Genomic DNA, 23568 nt, shown 5'->3' with positions numbered 1-23568 from the left:
GTAATATTATACGTATAAACGTATAGTTCACCAAAAAAAAAATAAAAAAAAATTGAATGGCTTAATAAAGGTTGCACAAGTCACAAAACACTATAGCAGGGATTGACAAAAATGAGAGCCTAATGGCGGCTTTAACAACATTCGGGACAGTCAACGGAACCGTCACTTGTCCGCTCAGGCCAGGGCTGCATCTTAATGAAAGTTTATTACTTATGCGTGTTTTAAGCCAACTAATTTAAACATTCGAGCCCAAGACACAAAAGAGAAATCAATATAATCAATCACAACACATCTGAAGTAAGCACAAAAAATACTGAATTGGGGTTGCAAGGTATACCGGTACTGGGAAAATATACATTTTATTCAAAATGTTCGATATTATGTCATGTCTCAGTGCACCTAACATCCTCGCATTCGCTGCCTCTCCACGAACAAATCGCTTGTTCTCCTTTGACGGAACACAAGTTGGATCATATTGTAGTCTAAACCTAGCCTGGCTGCGTCTCCTACGCACTTCCGCTCAATTTCATTTTACTTCAGTACTGCGTCTGGGATCGCTCCATATCCTTAGGTTTCCAGAAATCAATTTTTTGTAGGACCAATCAGCGAATAGAGGGAGTGGCTGAGAACGATGACGTTGATGTAAGCGCGTCAGTTTCAGTTGTGAGAAAAGCTGATCGGTCCGTTGTTGGAAAAGAAACTGCCGAATATACAGAATTTAAAGCCAGATTGTTATCGTCTCACCTCTTGTTGCACAACTGAGGACCAAGTGAAGGAGGCAGAAAGTTTGGAAGTTTGTGCTGGGCAGTTCGTGCACGATGACCGTGACATTTTGGACGGACGGTTTATTAGCCTGGTGTTCGCGGTGTTCGGAAGCCCCGAGTCCTGGCTGCTAAACTATGGTTGAAGATCCGCTCAGGAGTCATGTCAGTCGCTCATATTCCCAACTGTATATTTACTGATTCTTGTGATGAATAGAACATTTTGAGCCCCTTTGTACACTCGTGCAGGAGGTTGGTGTGTCAGTTTTACATGTTGTAAATCATACAAATTGGTTGTGATTTAAAAAAAATAATTGTCATAAATAAAAATGTGAAAAACCATACTTTGAAGATATTTGATTTTCAGTTTTAGATGGCAATGGTTGATTTGTTTTACTAAAAAAACTAAATGCCATATAAAAATGTACAAACACATACTTTGAAGACCAAAATTAAGGTAATTAACAATAAGACGTAATATGAAAAATTGTTGTTTATTACACATCTGCAGATAGAGACAGACTGATCATTCACTGTAGCAGCTAACGTTACAGCATTTGCGGCAGATCAGAAAACGACCACAGCGGCGTATTTGTAATGATTAGACACAGCTTCCACCGTTGGATGTATACATCACTGTCCTTCGTGTCAAATATACATTTCGAATTAATAATTGTTCCTAGATTAACAAAACCTGCGGCGCTCGTAACATAATCCTCTTCGGGCGAGCGATTGGCTATGGCAGATCGTGAGTGACTTTGGGCAGATCCAATAGATTTGAACTTTAATAGTGAACCCGCCTACAAGGAAGGAAACGTTTCTCAATGGAGCGGTTCCAGACTCTATGTGGAAATGAAATGAACTAGAGGAAATGAAATGAACTAGAGTCTGGTTGAACCAGGCTAGTCTAAACCAATCAGAGACGGAGGTCTTTGCCTCTGATTGGCTGTGGTATGGTCCAGATATTCCTGTAGGCCTACACTGCTTGTGCTCCGTTCTTTGTGATTGAAATTGTGATCTGAGCAACAGAAAATCAGGCCTCGTTTAAATGCGACTCGGTTCAGATTTTTTGTTCATATGTGACAGATAGGACATTTTCCATGACCATGTAACCAGGAAAAAAAACGCATGCATTTGGATATTTCGAGATTGGTTTCAGGCCTTGTTCACATGAGGAAATAAATCAGATATGTGCCAATGCGACTCATGCAAACAGGCAGATGAGGCATTAGGTTACGTCTCCGCGGTTTAATGAGGAGAAAAACCCCGACGCGCATGTAAAACTAAAACATTAAGCAAAATAAAACATTTCAAAATAGAAATAGAAAGTGCTACGGTTTAAAAGTGCTTCCCTGAACTGATGGCTTAAGTAGCTCCATGTCTGGGCTGTTGTCGGAGCATTGACCGGGGAGAGTGTTGGGGGAACAGCCTACTTAAGAAAAAACTCTGTCCATTTCTTTTCATTGTTCGTCATCTGTTTTCTAGGGCTGTATTCAACCAAAGAAATCCTTAGTCGACCAAAGTCGAGTCCTGCGCAACGATTAATCGACAAAAAAAAAAAAAAAAAAAAAAAAACCTGATGTTTTGATTAAACATTTTTTAAACAATTGTCATTGAGCATTTATAAAATAACAACGAAAAACATTCAAAAATAAATAAACCTATAATAATAATAATACAATTCTTTGAAAATTAAGTGATTTTTTAACTGCAAAAAGTGAAGAGCTCTGTCCTAGGGCTATAGTAACAGTCACAATCGCGCACCTGACCACACCACACGCTGCAAAAAAATATAACTGCTAGCTGCCACATAATGAAAAATCCCAACAAAAGCTCTCGTTTATACAGGCTTTATATTCTTCTTTACTTTCAAAGCTATGGGTTAACTTTCGTCCTGACGATCAAGGCGTTTTAAACAACACACAAAAAACCCAAATAACTTAAAAACAATCCTAATAATAGGCTGTAGGACCGCATATAGGTTTTTCATTTTGTTGCATTATTTAGGCTTTTTTCAAATGCATCAAGTGTACAAATAAAAACGAAAACATTAAGAAAACACAATCTATTGAGTCAGCATGATATAGCCGTTAAAAGACTGCTCACGTCTTTTGCGCGCTCAAGTTCGATTTCAAATGTAGGCGCGCAACTTGCGCTCATAATGGAGCAACGCGATCGCCTCCCTCCACAGTCTTGTCGTCTTTGTTTTAAAATGCAGCCAGACAAAAGATTTAGATTTCCTGGACATTTTGTCGACTGAAGCCAAAACAAGCGGCGTTCTAACTGAATGAATACAGCATCCTTTACCGAGCGCGAGCGCAGCCAGCCACAGGTGCGGTTCCCGAATGTATTATGTGTGTGCGCTAAACTGTGGAGCAGTTACAGAAATAGCCTAAATTAAATTATTTTAAAGGTGGGGACAAAACATAGGCTAATTATATTTAGAATACAGTAATAAGTAACTGCTTATAAAGGAATAAATATCAAGGAGTAAATCACTGAAAAATTATTTCTATTGGTAAAAAAAAAAAAAAAAAAAAAAAAAAAAAAAAAAAGCAACTGGTCGACCAAGAAGAATGTCAGTCGACCAAGACGGCATCGACCGATTAGTCGACTAAACGACTAAAGTTGACAGCCCTACTGTTTTCTTGCATTCATTTTGCTTATACGGATTGCCGTGGCCTCGTTTGCATTGGAAGTCTTAATGCCCAATTCTGATTTGTTGCCTATATCAGATTAATTTTATTTATTTTTTTAGTAAAAAAATAAAATGAATCGGATATAGGCAACAAATCAGAATTGGGCATCAAGACCTCCAAATTCTGTAAATTGTGACCCATATCCGATTCATGCAGTTACACTAATCGCATCCGAAATGAAAGTTTGTGTTTACATGATATATGTGCGTGTAGTGTGTATAATTAATTTGTATATAAATACCCACACAAGCATGTATATATTTAACAAAAATGTGTTAATATATCAAATATTTATATATAATATTAATTGTGAATAAATATATATATGCACATATTTCTTAAATATATACATGCATGTGTGGGTATTTATATATACAAATTAATTATACACACTTAGGGCTGCAACAATTAATCGATAAAATCGATTATAATCGATTATGAAAATCGTTGTCAACGAATGTCATTATCGATTAGTTGGTCTGATTACGTCACGGGGATTGTTTACATGGAACATGCGCTTCTTACATGCGCTTCATGAGGCGCACATGCAGTCTCTCTCCCTCGCCGCTCTACCCTGTCTCGCGCGCGCAACACGGACAGTTTGGAGCACATTATCTTCTGTCTCGCATGCGCACTCTTGATTCAGTGAGTTTGAACTAATTTGCGGTCATCAGGAAACCGCTATCAATATGCAGCACACGAAAATCATTCACCTTTCGGTAAATTCGCCGTTTTGAAACCAAAATAGGTGACCTATGTTAATCGTGTATACTTTATGAAGCCATACTATAGTATAATGTGAGATAGAAATGTATATTTAAGTCATTAAATTCAAGTTAACCTAAGCTTTTCCCTCCACTGCGGCTGTCAGTCATTCTCTATTCGGTGTTCAAACAGCGCGTCGCGTTACAACAGTTAACATGATGATCTCTTTCCAATGATTCAATGTTATTATTATAATTGATCCGTAGATAAAGGTCTATGATGGTTTTTCTATCTTGCTAGACTTTTATTGCTGTAACTTAATCACTTTCTACTGAGTGTCTGTTAGATCACAACACTATAGTAGAGTCGGCGCAGTATAATTGTTCTTCACGTGCACAGTAGCCTAACTGAAATTTAAAACTGTTAAAAGAAAAGTCTTAATAAACTATTGCATAGATCCTGAATAATACACCGTCAATATGTCTTTCTCTTTCCTTGGTGCTTTTAACTTTAATGCGGCGGACACTGAAGAGCTGCGCGCCGCCCAGTGACTCCGTGTTGCTTCAAGCGCATCATTCAGTGCTCGCGATGCGCATTTGCACTCTGTGCAGCTCTTTCATGATCATGTCATAATACTTTTTAGCGCAATGAAAGCTTATTAATAGCCTTTCTTGTTCTGTCCTATCTATTATATTTTGCTTCCTCACTAAACAGCTGTGCTTTACATTTAAAACAGCTGTGCATCTGATTTTTACGATGTTTTTCATGAATGTATAACAACAATACAAATAGCAATGTGTACGTTTTACCAGAGTTAGTGCTACACTTATTGTCTCTTATTTGTTCCCCACTAAGGAATGTTTTTTTCACTAAATGTTTAGATTTTATAAAATTATTGTGCACTTGTGATATTTCTAGGCAAAGTTTTGCTGAGTTATCCACTAATATAGTTTACAATAGCATTTTTGTCATAGGTTATGGTCATATATATATTTTTTTATTTGTTGTTTTTCTTTATAATGAAGTTATCTGTATTAAGTAGATTGTTTAACACACAAAAGAGTGTGGTTTTTAGGGTTTTATTTTGTTATAATAAACAAAAAATGAAATATAATTTTTTATCCGATTAATCGATTAATCGAAAAAATAATCGTCCGATTAATCGATTATCAAAATAATCGTTAGTTGCAGCCCTATACACACTACACAAACATATATTATGTAAACACAAACTTTTATTTTGGATGCGATTAATCGCTGCCCATCCCTACTTGACATAGATCTGAAACGTTGATCATTGACCAACGCTACTTTTGTGTCATCGAAGGGGAACGTCCCCTTTTGGGGGAAAACAAACGGATTCCCCTGAGAACAAAACTCGCTCTAGATCTGCAAGATTTCTTGATAGCAAAAACTTAAAGCTACTGGATACGGGGTTACAGAGGCGGCCCTTTGAAATCATTGAAAACTGCATTATTGACACCACGCAGTGGCCAAATATGGACTATTCAGACATCTATCACTATCTCGTGGAATCACCAAGTAGCTTATTTTTTTGTCATTACACACTCACATTATGACAAACTAGACAATGAGATGTGATCCAAGTGACATGGCCTCATCATCCATTTTGTCACTGTGAGTGTTAATGACAAACAACAAAAAAAATAAAAAGGCTACTTGGTAATTCTACAAGATAGTGGTTATGTTAGATTTGGTCTAAATAGTACATATTTGGCCACTGCGTGGGGTCATTAATCCAGTTTGACCATTTCAAAGGGGACACCTCTGTAACCCCATATCCAGTAGCTTCTTAAAATACCGCTCACAGTCCTCATCCGAGAGAGTCTCATCCAATGAGAGTGTGCATGTTTGTGCCATTTTTGCCATCAAGAAACTTAACAGATCTAGAGCGAGTTCTGTTCTCGGGGGAATCCGTTTGTTTTCTCATTTTACAGCGGGTGAATCTCTAGTCGTCACTGGTGATTGTTGTTTGAACCATTCTGGATCTGCCATCAAATTGATAAGTTTAATTATATGAAGTGCTGTGAGAAAAGGCTATAAATCTCCACCTCCAATATCCTCACATGCAACCTAGCCTACTAGCCGAGACTCCTTTATGTGTACAGATGTGACGTAATGTCACATCTAGGGCTGCAGCTATCGATTCTTTTTGTAATCGATTAATCTAGCACTTAATCGATCGATTAATCGAGAAATGTGATCATTTGTTTGTGTGTGTTTTTAAACAACCAAACCAAATGTATAATGAAAATATTAGGTATAAAAGGTATTTGGGCTTTTCTTTCTTTAAAAAAACTAGAGGTATTTATTACAACTCCAACATTTGGCTCCAAAACTAAGCCTATTTATTGCCGTTTTTACCCATTTAGTGTTTATAAGTGCCAGTGCCAACAATTATATAACAAAGTTAAATCAATTTACTGTAAAACATTTAGCCCATAACATGTAAAACTTTGAATACAAACTTAAATAGTAAAGGCCATTTGGCCTTAGTTTTGTCTTAATACAACACTACAAAAAAGGATTGCACCTTCTGCAAATTACCCACCTGAAAACAAAAATAAATTAATAATAAAATATCAAGCGATTGAGCCAATGCGAATCAAACAACAAAAGGCAGATAAAAATCACTCAAAGCTCTTGAATGAATAACTTAAACTTTAATAAGCAGTAATCTAACTATGATAAACATGCAGTGTCATTTTACATTTGATTACTAGCTAAAGTAAATTTCTTTTCAGACAGAGCGACAGACTTAACTGAAAAGTAGCTAATTTTAGACCTTTAAAGCACTGAAATTAAAGCACTGTGTATATAGGCTAATTTGTATCTTTGTTTAATTGTATTCTTTGTTTGACCATTTGTTTTGTACTTGTTTTTGCTTATCTCATGTATATATGCATAACAAATAGATATTTTATAAATTTTGTGACTGGCCTAAAATGTAACCGGTCGTAGGTTGCATTAACACCTAGCGGTGGATGCACAGTTTGAAGACTGACTGGCAGTGACGTCACAATATGCATTTTTTTTTTAACTCATGATCACCAAAATTGTACTTACCTACCTACCGACCCATTTTAAATTGCTGTTACTGCAAACCAAAATATTTTTAAGGATGGCCTTAAATGTTTTATTTTGAAAAGTGTTTTATATTATATTTTGGCTGGATTATATTTGTTACTGGGATTTTACCTCAAATATTACCTTTGAATTGGAAACACATAATGAGAAGTAATTGGGATGTTAATACTACAGTAGAAGTTTTCTTGATAATCTTATGTTTACTGTGCCTAGATAGCAACTTCAGGTATATCACACATTAGTGTTGGGCGATATGCTCCATTTTCATATCGTCCTATCGTCAGCCTGTGAGATCGGCGATACACGATAGTATCGTGAGGGGGCGGGGCTAACATTTGATTATTAACTTGATTATTTAGCCTACTCATTAATTTGCTTGTTTTATTAGCCTACTTCGTTTTATATACGAGAATATTTTTTCTATTTTGCTAGCAAAGGTGGAGTGTTTATTAATAGGATCAGGTTATTTCCTGGTATAGTGAGGTAAAAAAAAAAAAAGAGATCCTAATCCTTTTGTTTGTCAACGGGAAATTTACGGACACATTAGCCTATCCTCATGCCGTTACATGAAGCATTTTGACTAGGGCCTATTTCTGCACGAGATGAAAACACGTTTTAATAATTTCTTGGGTCAGAAAAAGCCCTAGCAGTGCGCTCTTTGCGCACTTCACATGCGCACTTCAGTAAGCACGAAGTACGCGGGTTAATGTGTTTTAAATGCCGGGAGAAACAAAAGCAAGGGCCAAACGTCTAGCTGAGTCGATCGGTTTATACTTATGACTTGACTCAGATAAAGGAAACGTTTACATGACCACATGCATTGTCAAGTTTATTCAACATAATCAGGTTAAGAAAGTCGTCGCATGTAAACGCGCTTAATCTCTGAAAGTGAAAGTAAAAACGGACTGCTTTCGGCATCTGCATTAACGCCGCGTTCCCTCAGAGACGACGATGATAACGGTAACTATAATACTATTTTAGTGATATTATTATTAATACTATTTAGTAATTGTATTGTTTTTAGTGTTAGTGTCATTAAACGTTTTGTTAATGTGTTACGGAAACAAATACTGACGAACAACGATGCCGTTTTCATCTTGGATCTGTAGGAAATTGAATTTTGCGTCTGTTAAAACGAGCACACTTGATAATTTGTGAATGGATCACCTTGCAATTAAATTTTGATGTGGGATGTTTTTTAGTCTGTTTTAAAAACATTCTCTTAGAGGAGTCCTCATTAGTGTGTTGATGCAATTGTTATGAGGTGATGTCGTTGTAAATTTAGGCAAGGCAAATTTGATTGTAGTTCCTAATATTCATTTAATAACAATACTAGCTTTATAATAATAATAATAGGCCTAATAATAATAATTTAATACATTATGGTAAAACGAGCCAATTATCGTAATTGATATCGTCAAAGGCATCTGCCATCGGCGATATGTCAGACTATCGTCGATACACGATACTATCGTCTATCGGCACAACCCTATCACACATTTCAAATTGGTTTATCATATAAACCCAAAAATGCCAAATTACCACTTGAGGTACAAAATAAACAGGTTCAAAAATACAAAATTCCCTATGGTTTCCCTTTTTTTCCAAAATGGGCACCTTTAGCATAATTTCTCAAAAACTGCAAGGTTGTGTGCAGAGAACTTTTTCCTAAGGAATCTATATATTTCTGATGTCAAATAAAATAAAAAAAAGTAGGTAGTGCCCCACTTGGTGGAACAAAACCCTATTTCTAGGGCTCTTTTAGGCTACCGACAGCTGCCTATCTACCTATTTTTTTGGACGAGTCATTATGTGATGTGTATACGCGTTGTGTGATTATCCTGGCAGCTAGGATATCCCACAAGATTTGTGTCAACACAGAAAACATTTAATCACTGGATAGTTTTTTTTTTAATTTATTTAAAGTGTGGTTTATGTCGGCTTAATGTGCGGAACGCTTTTCAGAGAAGATTTTAGCAATTCACACCCAGCGGTAATTCAGGAAAAAAAAATTATCCGAATGCTCCACATTAAACTATGCCAGATATTTTATAACCTTATAAAATCCTATTGTAATAAACATTATTTTGGTATGAACTTTCATCCACCAGTGGGGTAGCTTTTTGAGATTTACTCGCCAAATGGAAAATCTTGGCGAGTCTTGGCGCACTTGGCGAGTGTTAATTTCGGACCCTGCACTTTATGGTTTAGATTTTTTTTCCAGCAGGGAAAACTACAAGCGTCACTCACCCTTTGCATATTCCTCCTCGATAAGTGATGATTTTCACTTCTTTCACACACCCGTACTTGGCAAAGAACTCTCTGATCTCGTTCTCGTCCACCTGATGGAAAAGTAGTGGTACACAAATTAAGCACTTGAGTTTAAAGGGTTAGTTCACCCAAAAATGAAAATTAAGTCATTAATTACTCACCCCCATGCTGTACCAACCCCGTAAGACCTTCGTTCGTCTTCGGAACACAAATGAAGATATTTTTGATTAAATTTGAGAGGTGGATCACTGCTACATAGGCTCCTAAAGGATTGAAACTTCACAGCCCAGAAAGTCATTGAAGAAAATGTTTAAATATTCCATGTGACTACAGTGGCTCAACTATAAGTTTATCAAGCGACGAAAAAACTTGATACGAAATATATAAAATACGAAAAATATAAGTTTATCAAGCGACGAAAATATGCATGCGCATATTTCACGCATGCGTCATGGAAATCTCTTGAACTCTCGTCTCAGGCCCAGAAGGAAGAACAGGAAGTCGAATAAAGTCATTATATTTTTTTTATTTCCGCACAAAAAGTATTCTCGTCGCTTGATAAACTTATAGTTGAGCCACTGTAGTCACATGGAATATTTACACATTTTCTTCAATGACTTTCTGGGCAGTCAAGTTTCAATCTCTTAGGAGCCCATGTAGCAGTGATCCATCTCTCAAATTTAATCAAAAATAATTTGTGTTCTAAAGATTAACTTCTTACGGTCTTACGGGGTTGGTACGGCATAGGGGTGAGTAATTAATGACTTCATTTTCATTTTTGGGTGAACTAACCCTTTAGGTACAGTACAAATAATGTGTGTAGAAGTAAAAAAAAAACCAACATACTCATTTTAAAATACTCATTTAATTTGGAGTTAGACTGTTAAACAGTTTTTCACCATGGCAATTTTATGGATTTTTTGGGCGGGGCTAAAACAGGGCTCGATGATGTACTGGAGCCCATGAGCTGTGGTATGAGGTATGGTATGGACACGCCATTATTTGATGACGCACTGAGTCTGATCTCTCCCCTAACACACAATAACAATCCCCGAGCACATTCGCATTCGCCGCTCAATCGCGAGTGACTGTCAGTACAAATAGTTACTAAAGCTGAGCCTACAGTTTTCTAGCTAGCTATGCCTTCGACACCGAAATGCATAGGCTACTACCTGGATGAGATTATGTACAAAACAGATCGGTATCTTCATTTAAATTCCCTAAAAACGATCACATCAAGAAGAGGTTTTTAGAGAGCTAACCTTGATAAAGAGCTGAGGATCACCGCCAACACTCGCCTCTGTAGTGATCATTTTACACAGGATCGTTTTAAAAACTTTCGTCGGCGACAACTAATAATCCGCTGTTACTGGTGAATGGGGCCGAAATGACTATCTCCGCCTCAGCCTTCATCATCCGGTCCTGAAAGCAGTATGAGCTAATATCACTGCCGACAGCTTTCCCGCCAGTGGGCGTTGTTTCACCGCAGCCAGCATACACGCCCCCAGCGTTTGAGAGCAGAGATAACTGCTCATTTTTTCAAGATTTTAATAGCAGCTTATTTTATGCCAGCTTATTTAATCATTCAAATTTGGCTGGGTGGCTAATAACACATTTTTTATGTGGTGTGACAAACTCAGAACACATACTTAATTTCGACTTTACAGGGACTTTAAATAAAAATTAAAGGTCAACCGATAATGGATTTCACCGATAATGTATTTCACCGATACCGGATTTCACCGATACCGATATTTAGGTTTGACCATGCATGCCGATAACTGATTATTCAACCGATATTTTTTAAAATAGATACTGGATTAAAAACCAAACATAACACTCCAAGTAAAACAGTGCTGAACTAAAATGTGCTAAATTAAATATGTATTTTTTTTAGCTATAACCTAGAACATATGTAAATTTCATTAGTAACACTTTGCAAGTCCCATTTGTAAACAAGGATGTAATATAGCTTTCATGAACTAGCATTATACAATATGTAAGGGTTAATGCCCGACAAGGTGTCCATTGTCAGGTTTTAATGGACGACGGCGAGGCGTGAACCGGCCGACACGCAGCGGAGGATTTAAAACAATTAATCAAACAGACTTCTTAGGCTTGAAACGCTGTACTCTCCTCCTGATTTGGTTGTCTGGACTGCTGCGTAAAACTCCCGCAGGGTCTCATTCAGAGCAGCAGCGGTGTAATTTTCTTTGTGACGTTTCTCCGTTTTATTTACATTTTTTCTTTCTTCAGCAGCATCCCAGTCATCAAAGTTGTCATATTCTCCATAAATGTTAAAAGAAATAACGAAGTCGCTCATTGTTGTATTAGTAGGCTATATCTAACTAACATTAGATGTTTGTTTTGATAGAGCAAATTGTTAACGGATACTTTGACTGCCTGTTGCTATGGTTACTCACAGCTCTTGTGGGCAGCGCATTCATTTATTAATTTCAAATGGTAAACAGGCATTTTCACCAGAACTACTTTACTAGGTGTCCTCTATCACTTTTTAACGGACACCCTGCAGCCAATCAGAATCGAGTATTCACCCAGACCATGGTATAAACAGTTTTACTGCATGCATTTTTATTTGAGCAATACAATTGTACCTTGATCGTTCATGTTAGTGTAAGGTAATAACAGATTAAATTAAAAATAAAACTCAATTATTTGCTTTTTTATCTTTAACTTTATCTGCTTCTCTTTAGGGCTGCACGATTAATCAAATTTTAATCAATCACGATTTTGGCTTCCCACAATCAAATTTGTGTGATCGAGTGATATTTAAAATGTCATTCCAATCACAGAACACTCCTTATCAAAGGTTTATTTGTGTTGTTGTAAGTTGTGCTGAATTGTTCAATGTTTGTCGTGACAATATTGTAGCATACTACTCTGGGAGATTATTCCTTGCATAGTGTAAATTTTCTATTTCACAAAAAGATAGGCAGCATGCACTGTGTACTAGGCAGTAAGCAGCAGAGGTGGATGGTAACGATGTAAATTTACTGGAGTATTTTTTGGAAAATTTGTATTTTCAAGAGTAGATTTAAATGAGTACATTGTTTACCAGTGAGGAAGATCTGTATTAGTTGCACATCTGCCTATTGGGTCTATGAACAAGCAACATTTGATTTCAATTAATTCAGGTGATACAATTTGCTTGCTCTCTCCCTCTTACTCTCACAAACTGACAACGGACACGCAAATAGCCCCTCCTCTTCAAGCACGATCTGAAATTCTGAATCAAAATATGAGCATGCGTTGGAGGACGGATTGTTGCCGGTGCTTATTCCCCCAGAGTTGAATGGTTAGTATAATGAACACTATAACCAGGGCTCAACATAAAAAAAAAAAAAATTCCCAGTAGATCAGAGTTTTGCTGGCCCCTTCTATATTTTGACTGGCCCTGAAAGAAATACAAGGAAAATCACTTTTCCATTAAACTGTAGGCCTATTTATTGTATACATTAGGATTAATCAAAACAGTGAAGGAAGTTCAGGAATTAAGAGAGAGACATGCAAAAATAACCTAATTTCAGCGTCCAGTAGATTATTTGTCAATACCTGCTCTCTCCTCATCTCGATCACTCTCTCTCTCTTTTTCCCTCAGTCTCCTCATCTTACTTATTAAAGCTAAAGTATTCATTCAAGAACAGTGAGTGATTTTCTTTTTGCCTTTAGTTGTTTGATTCGCAGTAATGTCGCAATCGTCCGCATATTAGACTGCTTCCCCTTTAAGAACGAGTGCAGATGTAAGTCTACTACTGATGATGCACCATTATTTTCTCCCAACTATTTCCATAACTGCGTCCATTTTAGACATAAACTGTTTAAGTGAATCTCCAAGCCAGTCATTTTGACACATTTTTGTGTACATTTGATCGTTTAGACGCGCACATGAAGCCCAAAGTATACACTTATCTCGTTGCGGTCTGTTTCGCAGCGCGCGCCGCATCGGGAACAGCATCTCTTGAGCTTTTTGTGCTTTTAATAGCTCTTTTTATTATTAAACGCGCCCCGCAGGTTATGACGCAATTTTTAGCCTATTTTAACAAGAACGGTTTCTACGTGGCCATAACGTAACATACAAAGTAATGGAGCCTTTTATACATTGTCGTGTTTCTTTAGAAATAAATAATGGATAAATGGAGTCTTTGGACGCCTCAGATGTAAAGTTATTTGCTGTCAAAGTGACACCAAAATGAATGGGAGTCAATGGGATGCTAACAGCAGCTTCAGCTTCCGGCTGATGGATTACCCCCTTGAGAATACCCCAGGGCCAGCATCGATACCTTACAAATGGCGGCTACGCCCATAATGCACTTCGTGGACCTAGAGTGTGACGTCACCTGACAAAGACCGATACAGATACTTGAAAAAAACTTAACGAAGTCCACCACTGTAAAAAGTGGATCAGTTTGTAGAGTAACGCTAGATAGAAACAATCCAATTGTTGATAGAATATAGAACCGCAATGAACCAGTTTACACATATTAGGCCACACAACGAACAGCGGTCTCAGTTTATCATCAACGCCATTACCTTCATGTCAATCCCGCCGACGAACAGTGTGTTGGGCGTCATCTTGCCCTCAGGTAAAATGTAGCCGTTAGACAGCTTCAGAGAGGACGGAAAGCCCTGACGGTGCTTCTGGATATCCTGTGGATTTTACAACATTGTCAGCACTAACGTCACATCAACACACATTATTAACAATAGAAGTCGAACAGGTAAAAAATACGCTTGAGCTCTCAAAACCAATCAATAAAGTTTTTGAGATTCAAATTACCATTACCTGGGAATACAGCCCACATATAAGGCACAGGGGTAACTTAACACCCTGATACAACATCTTAGATTTGAAGTAACGTTAAGGCCTCACGTTTCGTTATCGATTCCCTAAAATTAACGCTAAAGAAAGTCAAACGAAATGCTAGATGAAGTTTCAAAGTGCTCGACCACACGCGGTCGAAACCGCGTCAATCTCGTACACGGTGTGTACATCATGTTTCTTCATTAAGCAATCTAGAAATTTAGGCTAAAATGAGCTAATTAGCCGAACATTTGTGCTCTCTTGGCAGATGACCATAATTCAATGGACGACGGTTTCAATTGATTTCCTTGATGGCGAATTAACCGCGCAATATATTTACAGCAATACAACTCGATATTAACAACATATAACTTTATAGATGGTGGCTGAAAGATGTAACGATCAATTACTAATACTACTTTTGTTACTTACCATATATAAAACCATTAAAATGACAAAATAAGTTAATGAAGCGACTGCGAGGAGTAGCTTGTTGGGTCTGTGCTTCTGGATGGATGTCTGAGTCGCATTAGAGGGCCACACCCATTCTCAGCCCTAATTGAAAAATGCAACATACCAAATAAGGCGAATTTTAAAGTCAATACAGAATAACAAACATTGATTTAAAAAAAAAAATCGGTCAAATCGTAATCATTACATACTCTATTTATTTCTAAAATAATGTGGTATAGTGATACAGTATAAAAGTTTGAGAAAGTTACAAGAGATAGCCTACTTCCTGGACCCTAAAAAACTTTAAAGGCTACCAAAACTTTGTTTAGCATTGCAATTGCAAATAAATCAGCGTTTTTAAAATGAGAAAATGTAATAACATTGTCTGAATTTGATTGGCAATTTGGTCCAATGCTAATCCATCATTGAGGAGGAAATGTTGTTATAGCGATAGCTAACCGCTAGAAGTCGCAAATTATGAGCTGCCTGTCTGGACTGAATTTGAGGTCATGCCTCTTTACCATAGACTCTTTACACTTACAGACAAGGCCTAAACCTAGTCCTGGATTAAAATGCTTGTTTGAGCTGTTTCAACTGAAAGCAACTGCACTTAAATGTCAGTGCAATTGTCTCAAGATGCAAATCAGTTATAAAAGCTGCTCATATGCCCCAATTGTACTAAAAAAAAAAGCCTACGGTAATTCTGGTTTTGTGAAACCAGACCAAAACCTACTAGGCTGGTATGTGGAGGAAGTTTACAGGCAAGAATAAATGAATGGCTAAAAATAACATCAGGGTAAAAGGAAACTGTAGCGTGCATAGATCTTTGGATTAGACAAGAGTAATGCTTTTTATTCATCCAGAGTTAATAGAATATCAGTATTAGAAACATCCTTCGTGTCATGTGCAAAACAATACACAGTTACCACGGCAACCAAACAAGACTAATGACATTGGAGAAATACTAGAACATAAAAGCTTCACATATCATTGGCTTAAAAAATTATGACAAATATGAAAGAAAGACAAATCCATAATTTAACAAATGACTATGTCGTGGTCTATGGGCTAAAATCTCGATCTTAAAAAAAGAACAGACAAAAACGGAAAATGGACAACAGCTCAGGCACTGGTTCATGGAAAATCAATAAAGATAGTGAGTGAGAGTGAATGAATCAGTAAAGAGAGAGAATGAGAGACACTCAGTCCATTTCATAAAGAGGCGCTCTCTACTGCTAGACTGAGCATCTGTCAATGTCCTGTCCTTATCACAAAAGCCAGTTCCCTCCAAAAAGAGAAGAAGACAGAGATAGAGGGAAAACTGAAGCAGAATATAGCTTTTATCTGAGGCAGAGAGTGTCTGTTAAATGCATTTCACAGGATATTGATTTAGAAGAAAACTAATATAGGTTTTCTACACAAACGTCAAGATGCGGTCCAAAACCTTTAGGACATTTTCAAAGAAAATTACAGAATGAAAAATCTCATTAAAGTCGAGGCTGCATTTTATGGCTTTAGATACCACATTTATGTAACAGAGCAAAGGATCTATGGCCAGGGCCTCACATTTGGAGCACAAAAAAAAAAAAAAAAAACAGTTATTTTGAATTAGGGTGGTTTTAAATACACAGCCAGAGGTCCAGGATTTAAGAAACATAATGTATGGTTTAGGGATTGAGCTACAGGGCATGGGGGCACACGAGGCAGTCAGCCTGAGTTCATATGTGCAAACATCCAGCAGAGTTTCTTAAGTGTTAATGATGGGTCCAGTCATATTTAGGGTAAATCAAGGTTCAAAGGTCAGTAGGATTAACAATAGTGAAGTCAGAGTCCTTGCTGTGAGTGCTGCCGTCATCTGGACTGGAGGACCCAGACGTGGTCCCCATCAGAGGATCTTGAAAATCTGCCTTGTTTAGGCCTCGCACGTGCTTAAAGAGTGGAGCCGTGGTGGTTATGCTTTGCTCCTCACTCTCTGATGGCTCGCCATCCTGTGTGACCAAGATGTAGTCATCCCAGTTTCTCCCTTCAGAAACCTAGGACAATAAAAAGTGTGTATGAAATTGGAGTTTGGGTGAATCGCGTTGCATATGGAGGTTTTTCTCAGCATATATTTATGCAATCAATTAATCAGCATGTAGTCAGTATGTTATTATTACTTAAAATTATACCAATTACAATAAACTAAATCTATTTAAATAAACCTGAAATTTAAAAAAAAAATATTAGATGAAAAACTGAAAGAAAAATATAAAATATTGCCTTGTCAACTACCAAAAATGAAAAAGCTTAAGTATTAAAATGACTAAAACTGAAATAAAAATAAAGCTCAATAGAAATAGAAAAAATGATAAAATAATGAAAAATACCCCAAATATAAAAAACAAGCTAATTCAAAATAAATATATAAATGTTATAGTAGTATATTAATAATACTAAAATAAAATTGCTTTAAATAATTTTTTTATTGATTCACAGCCCATAAAGCTAATCCCATACAAAATCCCATTTAAAAAAAGCCATTTTATTAGCCTAATTATTATTATTCTATGACAATTAATGAATCCGCCACCCTCTCCATGCCTATTTTGTTACACAAATGAAATGCATGCAAATAAAATGAATATACAGATTGTAAAAGTGTTTATAAATAATTTATTGTACTGCCTTTAATTTGTTCGATATTAATTGGGGAAAATACTTTTTTTTATTTTTACAGTTATAAATGTGTTTATACGTCACAAAATGAATCTTGCATGGTCTAATCTTGGTCTACTAAAGTAGAACCTTGAAATGAATTTATAGAATGAGCATGTACCTGCGCACTAGTGATAATCATCTCTAACCTGTGGCTCTGGTATTGTGGGGACATTCTCAGTGGTCAAGACTTTGACCTTCTCCTCCTTCTCTTCCTCTTCTTTCTCTGCTACCTCTTCCTCTTCTTTCTCTGCAACCATGTCTCCTTCCTGGTGGTCATAGAGCTCTGGAACCACTTGTTGTCCATCTGAAGATCCAGCGTCTGGATCACTCTGGTCCTTTAGTGAACTATATTGGCTAGAGCAGTAGTGATCGTCAGCTATGGAGATCTCCTCATTCTCCTCCGCCTCCAGCTGACTCTGGTTGAATCTGAGAGCCCCCTTCAGGATGTCCTTAATCTGGGGACAAAATGGTTAAGAGAGACCTCAAATTATATTTTTATATTAATGCATATATATGAGTGTGTTATAATTGCATTTAGAAAATTCAATAATTGTTTCCCTTAAAACTCATCAGTGATCACAAAAATTACATACGTTTTTCCTGTAAAAAAAAAAAAGATTCATGCCTTAAAATAGCTTGAATTTAACTACACTTTTGATTAATTTAGTATATGCGGAGCCATGAATATACAAATTTAAATTTACAATTTATACAATTTATTTTTGATTTTGTTCCTGAAAATGACGTTCGTAGTTTAGCTCTCTGTGCTGCGCATTTTAAGAAAAACAGCTTCCAGAATCTCCACCAATTCAATGCCGGATTCAACAAGAAACTGTTACTAAAACATGAAGCAGTTCCAACTTTAAAACCAGAGGCAGCAGTTGTTGTGCCACAACCTGTAAGTAGGCTAAGACTTAATCATTTTAAATGTATTTGCATGTATAATTTCAGATGTAATGTTTAGTTTTATCAACTGCCAGCACTGGCTTTATAGCCACTAGGCTACTAGTTATGCTATTTTGTGTCTACGACAAACGCCTACAAACATTATGTACCTGAATTTTGTATATGTACTTATGTTGTAAATTTATTTTTCATGTATATATACTTTTATGACGTTATTTTTCGATATGATCAAGAACGTAAACCAATTTCTGGTTTCAATTTCTGTTTCTGTATATAGTAGCCAGTTAGTTCAATGCTATTGTGTAAGACAAACGTTTATAAAGTTAATATATATATATATATATATATATTCAGAGACGTTTCAGAGCCATGTGTGGTGAGGTTCTGCTTGCCTGTTTTCATCGCCGCTTTCTGGGTCTGATTCTGGCTCATACTGATACTGCAGTATCGACACCATTATGTACATTTGACATGAACAACACATCCAACTTCGACAGTGTTGCCAACTATTTTCAAATGAAAGTAGCTAACACCTTCCCTAAAAGTCGCTAAATGTCGCTAGATGACGTCATACGCTAATTAGCATATTTGTGACGCCATCGTGTCGTACTTGCGTTTTGCTTGCCTAATGTGTTTTCTCTATAAATTAATGCTCAGCTCACATACTGTATTTAAAGGGGTGATGAACTGAGAAATCAAATTTTCCTTGAGCTTTTGACATCTAAGAGGTCATCATATTATAAGAATATCCTGTAAGTTTCAGAACTGAAAACGTCCTTGTTAGTCCAATAAAAGCTTTTATTGACACCAGCCTCTGAAAACGACTCGTTTTTAAAAGTGGGGAACTATGACGACAAAGAGGATAAAACACCACCCCCGCAGAAGATCAACGCCTGCTTCAACACGTCAGGTTTAGCCCCGCCCACCGATTCGCACACATTACACACATAGCTAAGTAACGTACATGCCTACCTCGTGATGACAAACTGGATCGCTACCGAGCAATACAGAATATTGTGCAGTGCCTGGTTATGCAAGACAGTCGCTGCATAAGCTTCCTCTGGATTCCAATAGGACTGCATGGATAAACTTTTTATTTTTAATGACGTTCCAGCTGATGAGGTAAAACATCGTCGTCTGTTCACTTCATTTCACTGAGGATTGTTTTGTAAACAAGACTGGAATTGCAGACCGATTAAGAGAAAAGAACAGTGCTCTGCCGTCTATATTGGATCTGACAGGAATGGTGCAACACACGGACTCTGGGTCGAACATGTATGGGCGAATCCGGTTGCCATTTTACACTGGACGTTTTCCCCCATGTGCACCGCCGACGGGTGAGTTAAACTCATTATAATATGCAAAACTGTTCTCCACTCGCAGCAGTGGGTGTTTACTTCCAAGTCTTCAGTGCGACACGCCCATAAAAACCGACTGTTTTTTAGGTAGGCTCACAACCAGGGTACAAAATAGCCTATTACTTGTTCATTTTGATGTTTTTGAATGGAAAAACCAAGCGAACGTTATAAGTTGACCTCAGACAACAATATAATAAACTTTAAAAAGCCAGTTCATGACCCCTTTAAGATATTATAATATAGCCGAATGTAAAATTAAGCTGTTCACATTTCCTATATATTTCTTGTCACACAATAGAACGAGTAAAACTGATATAGGCCTAGTGAATGACAAAAAAAATGTAATACTGTAAGCACAAGAAAAAAATAGGAAACTAAATTAATTAAATAAAAAAAACATTATTTTTTAAAGTAAGGAGATAAGTGATAAGAGAGAGCAAAAAGATGCTAAAAATAGCTACTCATTTGCGTGATTCTTTTGGAGTCTGTACGGGGAGGAGTGAACATCTGCTCTGTCTACAGCTGGGAGGGTCTGCTGCGCGAGGACTGGCCACCTGTGAATGATTTGGGACAGGGTGGGACCCACGGCAGCACCCTCTGCTCGTTGAGAAGAGTAAAAACGATATGTGCTTTCACGTCAGATAGTCTCCAAAAGTCTCTAATAACAACAGAAAAGGTCTTTAGATTTGTCGCTAGTTGCATTTTTTGAAAATTTGTCGCTAAAGGGGTCTGAATACTCGCTAAATATATAAGTAGGCAACACTGAACTTCGCTCGTAAAGGTAATGGGTGTGATTTTTCCGGACAACGTGCACTAGAGTTTAGCCAATCACAACACACCAGCCCAAACTAACCAATCTGAGCCCACTGCCTGTTTCTGAGAGAGTGGTTTCATAGACTCAGGAAGTCAACCGGTCGTTCAAATGACAGAGGAGAGCGCGGCTGACAATAAAGGAGAAATTTACGAAAAATAAGACTTTTAAAAAAAGAAAAACCATGAATACATGTTATATTGCACCCCATACACACAATCATGCAAAGAAAAAAAAAAGCAGTAAACCACCCCATTAAAGCATTTTACTGATCTTTGTAATTGTTAATTTCAATATTTGAATAGGACCATATTTTAAGTGTTACCAAAATTATTTTACGTGAGAAGAACACTGAAAATGGTGAACAAGTTTTAATTTCACACACAAAATGTATTGTTATATACAGTATGTATTCAATATTTAGTGTTTATCTTATTATTACAGTTTTTTTTTGCAAAGTGGAGACCTGAGTCATACCTGTTTTAGTCCAGCAAGTGACACCAGAACCTCATCTTCCTTCTCCAGATGCTCCTGCAGTATCACATCTTGAATTTTTCCTGTCCATTAATCAAAGCACAATCATTACGATTCCATCATCAGTGTGTTTGTGAGTGCAGAGATAACGAACTGGCTCAGTGACTCACCTATGTGCATGTTCATCATCTTGGCACAATATTTACTCATGGCCTCTAGGTCATTAATCTGACCCTGTAAAAATGACACCTGGGCCTCAAGCTCCTCCTGTGCGTAAGGATACATACGCATAAATTAGCATCCATAAAGCACCTATAAGATACAACATTAAAGGGATACTCCACTTTATTTGGAAATAGGCTCATTTTACCACTCCCTCAGAGTTAAACAGCTGAGTTTTATCGTTTTCGAATGTATTCAGCCGATTTTCTGATATTTAGAAGAATATCAGTAACTAGACAGTTTCTGGTCTCATTGACTTCCATAGTGTATTTTTTTCCTACTATGGAAGTCAATGAGACCAGAAACTGTCTGGTTACTGATATTCTTCTTAATATCAAAAAATCGGCTGAATACATTCGAAAACGGTAAGACCAAAACTGTTTAACTCTGGGGGAGTGGTAAAATGAGCCAATTTCCCAAAAAAGTGGAGTATCCCTTGAACAGGAGCTACAACATAATATCCAAGTAATTTGCATGCAATATAAAGAAATAGTGGACACAAAATGAAAGCCTGGGAATGCAAATGGCAAAGTTGGAAAAGCAAACACAAAATTTGCTTCTTACCGCATCCTTCTTGTTTATAGTTTTACTGTGGGACCGTGAGCGACTGATATTAAAGAAAGAGTCTTTCTTCGTTGCAGAGGAAGGCGGAGATGATGTGCTGGAGTCTTGCCCTGTGGACACAGGGAGAGGAGGGGAAGACATTGCATGGTCCCGCCCACCAGACAAACTCTCAGAGCTGGGGGAGGAACTCATGGTCCTGGGGGTGTGGCCTGCAAGGCAGACATCAACAAAAGTTAATCTCAGGCAGCCTATGAGAACAGACAACCAAATTCAAGGATAACAGAACAATTTAAAAAAAAATCATAAGATAGATAAATAACATGAAGAGTCTGAGACACAATCACAAGCATGCAGTAAATCAAAAGTAAAACAAAACATGATTTTAAAAACAGGAGAATTTTCTTTGGACTATGAAGATAACTAACAAAACACGGATATGGAAAGTTCAGAGAATAATTACACTGCCAATCAATATCGAATACTTTGGGCCCAGGACGTTTCCCCCCGGTTTTTTAAAGAAATTTTAAATTGAGCAAGGATGGATTAAATTGATCACTCATTTATAAAGTTACAAAAGAGTTATTTTGAACTTTCTATTAATTAGTGAATCCTAAATAAAAATGCATCATGGTTCCCACAAAAAAATTCCAAAAAAAAACACAAATGTTTTTAAAATTGCAAATACTAAAAAATGGTTCTTAAGCATCAAATCAGCATATAAGAATGATTTCTTAGGGATCATGTGACACTGAAGACTGGAGTAATGTTTGCCATCACAGGAATATATATTACATTTAAAAAATATTCAAATAGAAAGTAGTTATTTTAAATTTGTAATTTAAAATGTAAAATTTACTGATTAATGATTAAATAAATGCAGCCTTGGAGAGCAAAAGAGAATTCTTTCAAAAACATTTAAAACTAAATTTTTATCGTTTAGATGGTAGTATAAATTACATTTATTTTTTATTGGATTTTTTTCAAAACTGAAAAAGCCTGGTGGCAAAAAGCAGCAGCATGAAATACATGATCACACCGAGTTTATTTTAACACAGACATGCATGCATTACAGAGCGGACACGTCACAGTAAAAGCACACCAAGAAACATACAAAAAACAAAGTCAAATAAAAAGCATTTCTAAAGCATGCATGCACTCTCTGGTGCTGTCGTTATCGTCATGGCAGCAGTTACCTGGGGTATCAGATTGAATCTGGGAAGGGAGAGATATCTGAGAGGCTCCACAAGGACCTAAGTCTAACAGACAGCAGAGTAAGGCTACAGCACACACCTATTCTGTCACATGTAACTATGTTTAAGCACATGCACGTACACATTCAAATAATAATCCATGCACACCGAAGTATTAATAAATTCAGGAGGTATATGGGAAAAATCAACACAATGGCTGCATCCGAAATTGCATACTCTCGAGTAGGTAATTATTTTGAATAAGTAATTACTTCTATATAGTATGAATGTATGTAGTAAGATAGTAATTGGGAAGTCCTAAATTTGCCATGTTGTCATTATCATGTGACCTACCAGCTTCAGTTCCAACACTTCACTGCAGAATCATGACACAAGTAGTAAGTCATCCGGGTACTTTTTGTCTACTCTTTTATGAGTACTGTGACTACTTGGACATAGTTCTTTTTGTTTTTTTACCTACTATATAGTATGCAAGTATGTGATTTTGGATGCAGCCAATCAGTAGG

General features: G+C 36.9%; 2 protein-coding genes across 12 annotated transcripts in view; both read right to left on the bottom strand.

The window, feature by feature from the left end:
- Positions 1-14946, bottom strand: part of dazl (deleted in azoospermia like) — a 32144-nt gene extending 17198 nt beyond the window's left edge. For 2 of the 7 annotated variants that reach the window (XM_089123235.1, XM_089123236.1), the window contains exons 1-3: positions 14799-14946; positions 14096-14212; positions 9524-9615 (exon numbers count right to left, since the gene is read on the bottom strand). In XM_089123235.1, coding sequence (XP_088979361.1) covers positions 9524-9615; positions 14096-14212; positions 14799-14813 — 224 coding nt within the window. In that variant the 5' untranslated portion in view covers positions 14814-14946. Of the gene's footprint in view, positions 1-9523; positions 9616-14095; positions 14213-14348; positions 14741-14798 lie in introns of those variants that run through there. The other 5 variants (XM_089123229.1, XM_089123231.1, XM_089123233.1 and 2 more) reach the window with 4 other exon arrangements.
- Positions 14947-15644: 698 nt separating this feature from the next.
- tbc1d5 (TBC1 domain family, member 5) overlaps positions 15645-23568 on the bottom strand; it is a 36721-nt gene continuing 28797 nt past the window's right edge. For 4 of the 5 annotated variants that reach the window (XM_039678631.2, XM_039678635.2, XM_039678632.2 and 1 more), the window contains 6 exons: positions 23045-23107; positions 21852-22060; positions 21236-21332; positions 21069-21148; positions 17663-17971; positions 15645-16852 (listed from right to left, as the gene is read on the bottom strand). In XM_039678631.2, coding sequence (XP_039534565.2) covers positions 16613-16852; positions 17663-17971; positions 21069-21148; positions 21236-21332; positions 21852-22060; positions 23045-23107 — 998 coding nt within the window. In that variant the 3' untranslated portion in view covers positions 15645-16612. The remainder of the gene's footprint in view (positions 16853-17662; positions 17972-21068; positions 21149-21235; positions 21333-21851; positions 22061-23044; positions 23108-23568) is intronic. The other variant, XM_039678634.2, reaches the window with a different exon arrangement.

Source organism: Pimephales promelas, chromosome 18 (genome assembly GCF_988280905.1).
Source record: "Pimephales promelas chromosome 18, fPimPro1.hap1.1, whole genome shotgun sequence".
NCBI lineage: Eukaryota > Metazoa > Chordata > Actinopteri > Cypriniformes > Leuciscidae > Pimephales > Pimephales promelas.
This window is presented reverse-complemented; position numbering and strand designations above follow the sequence as displayed.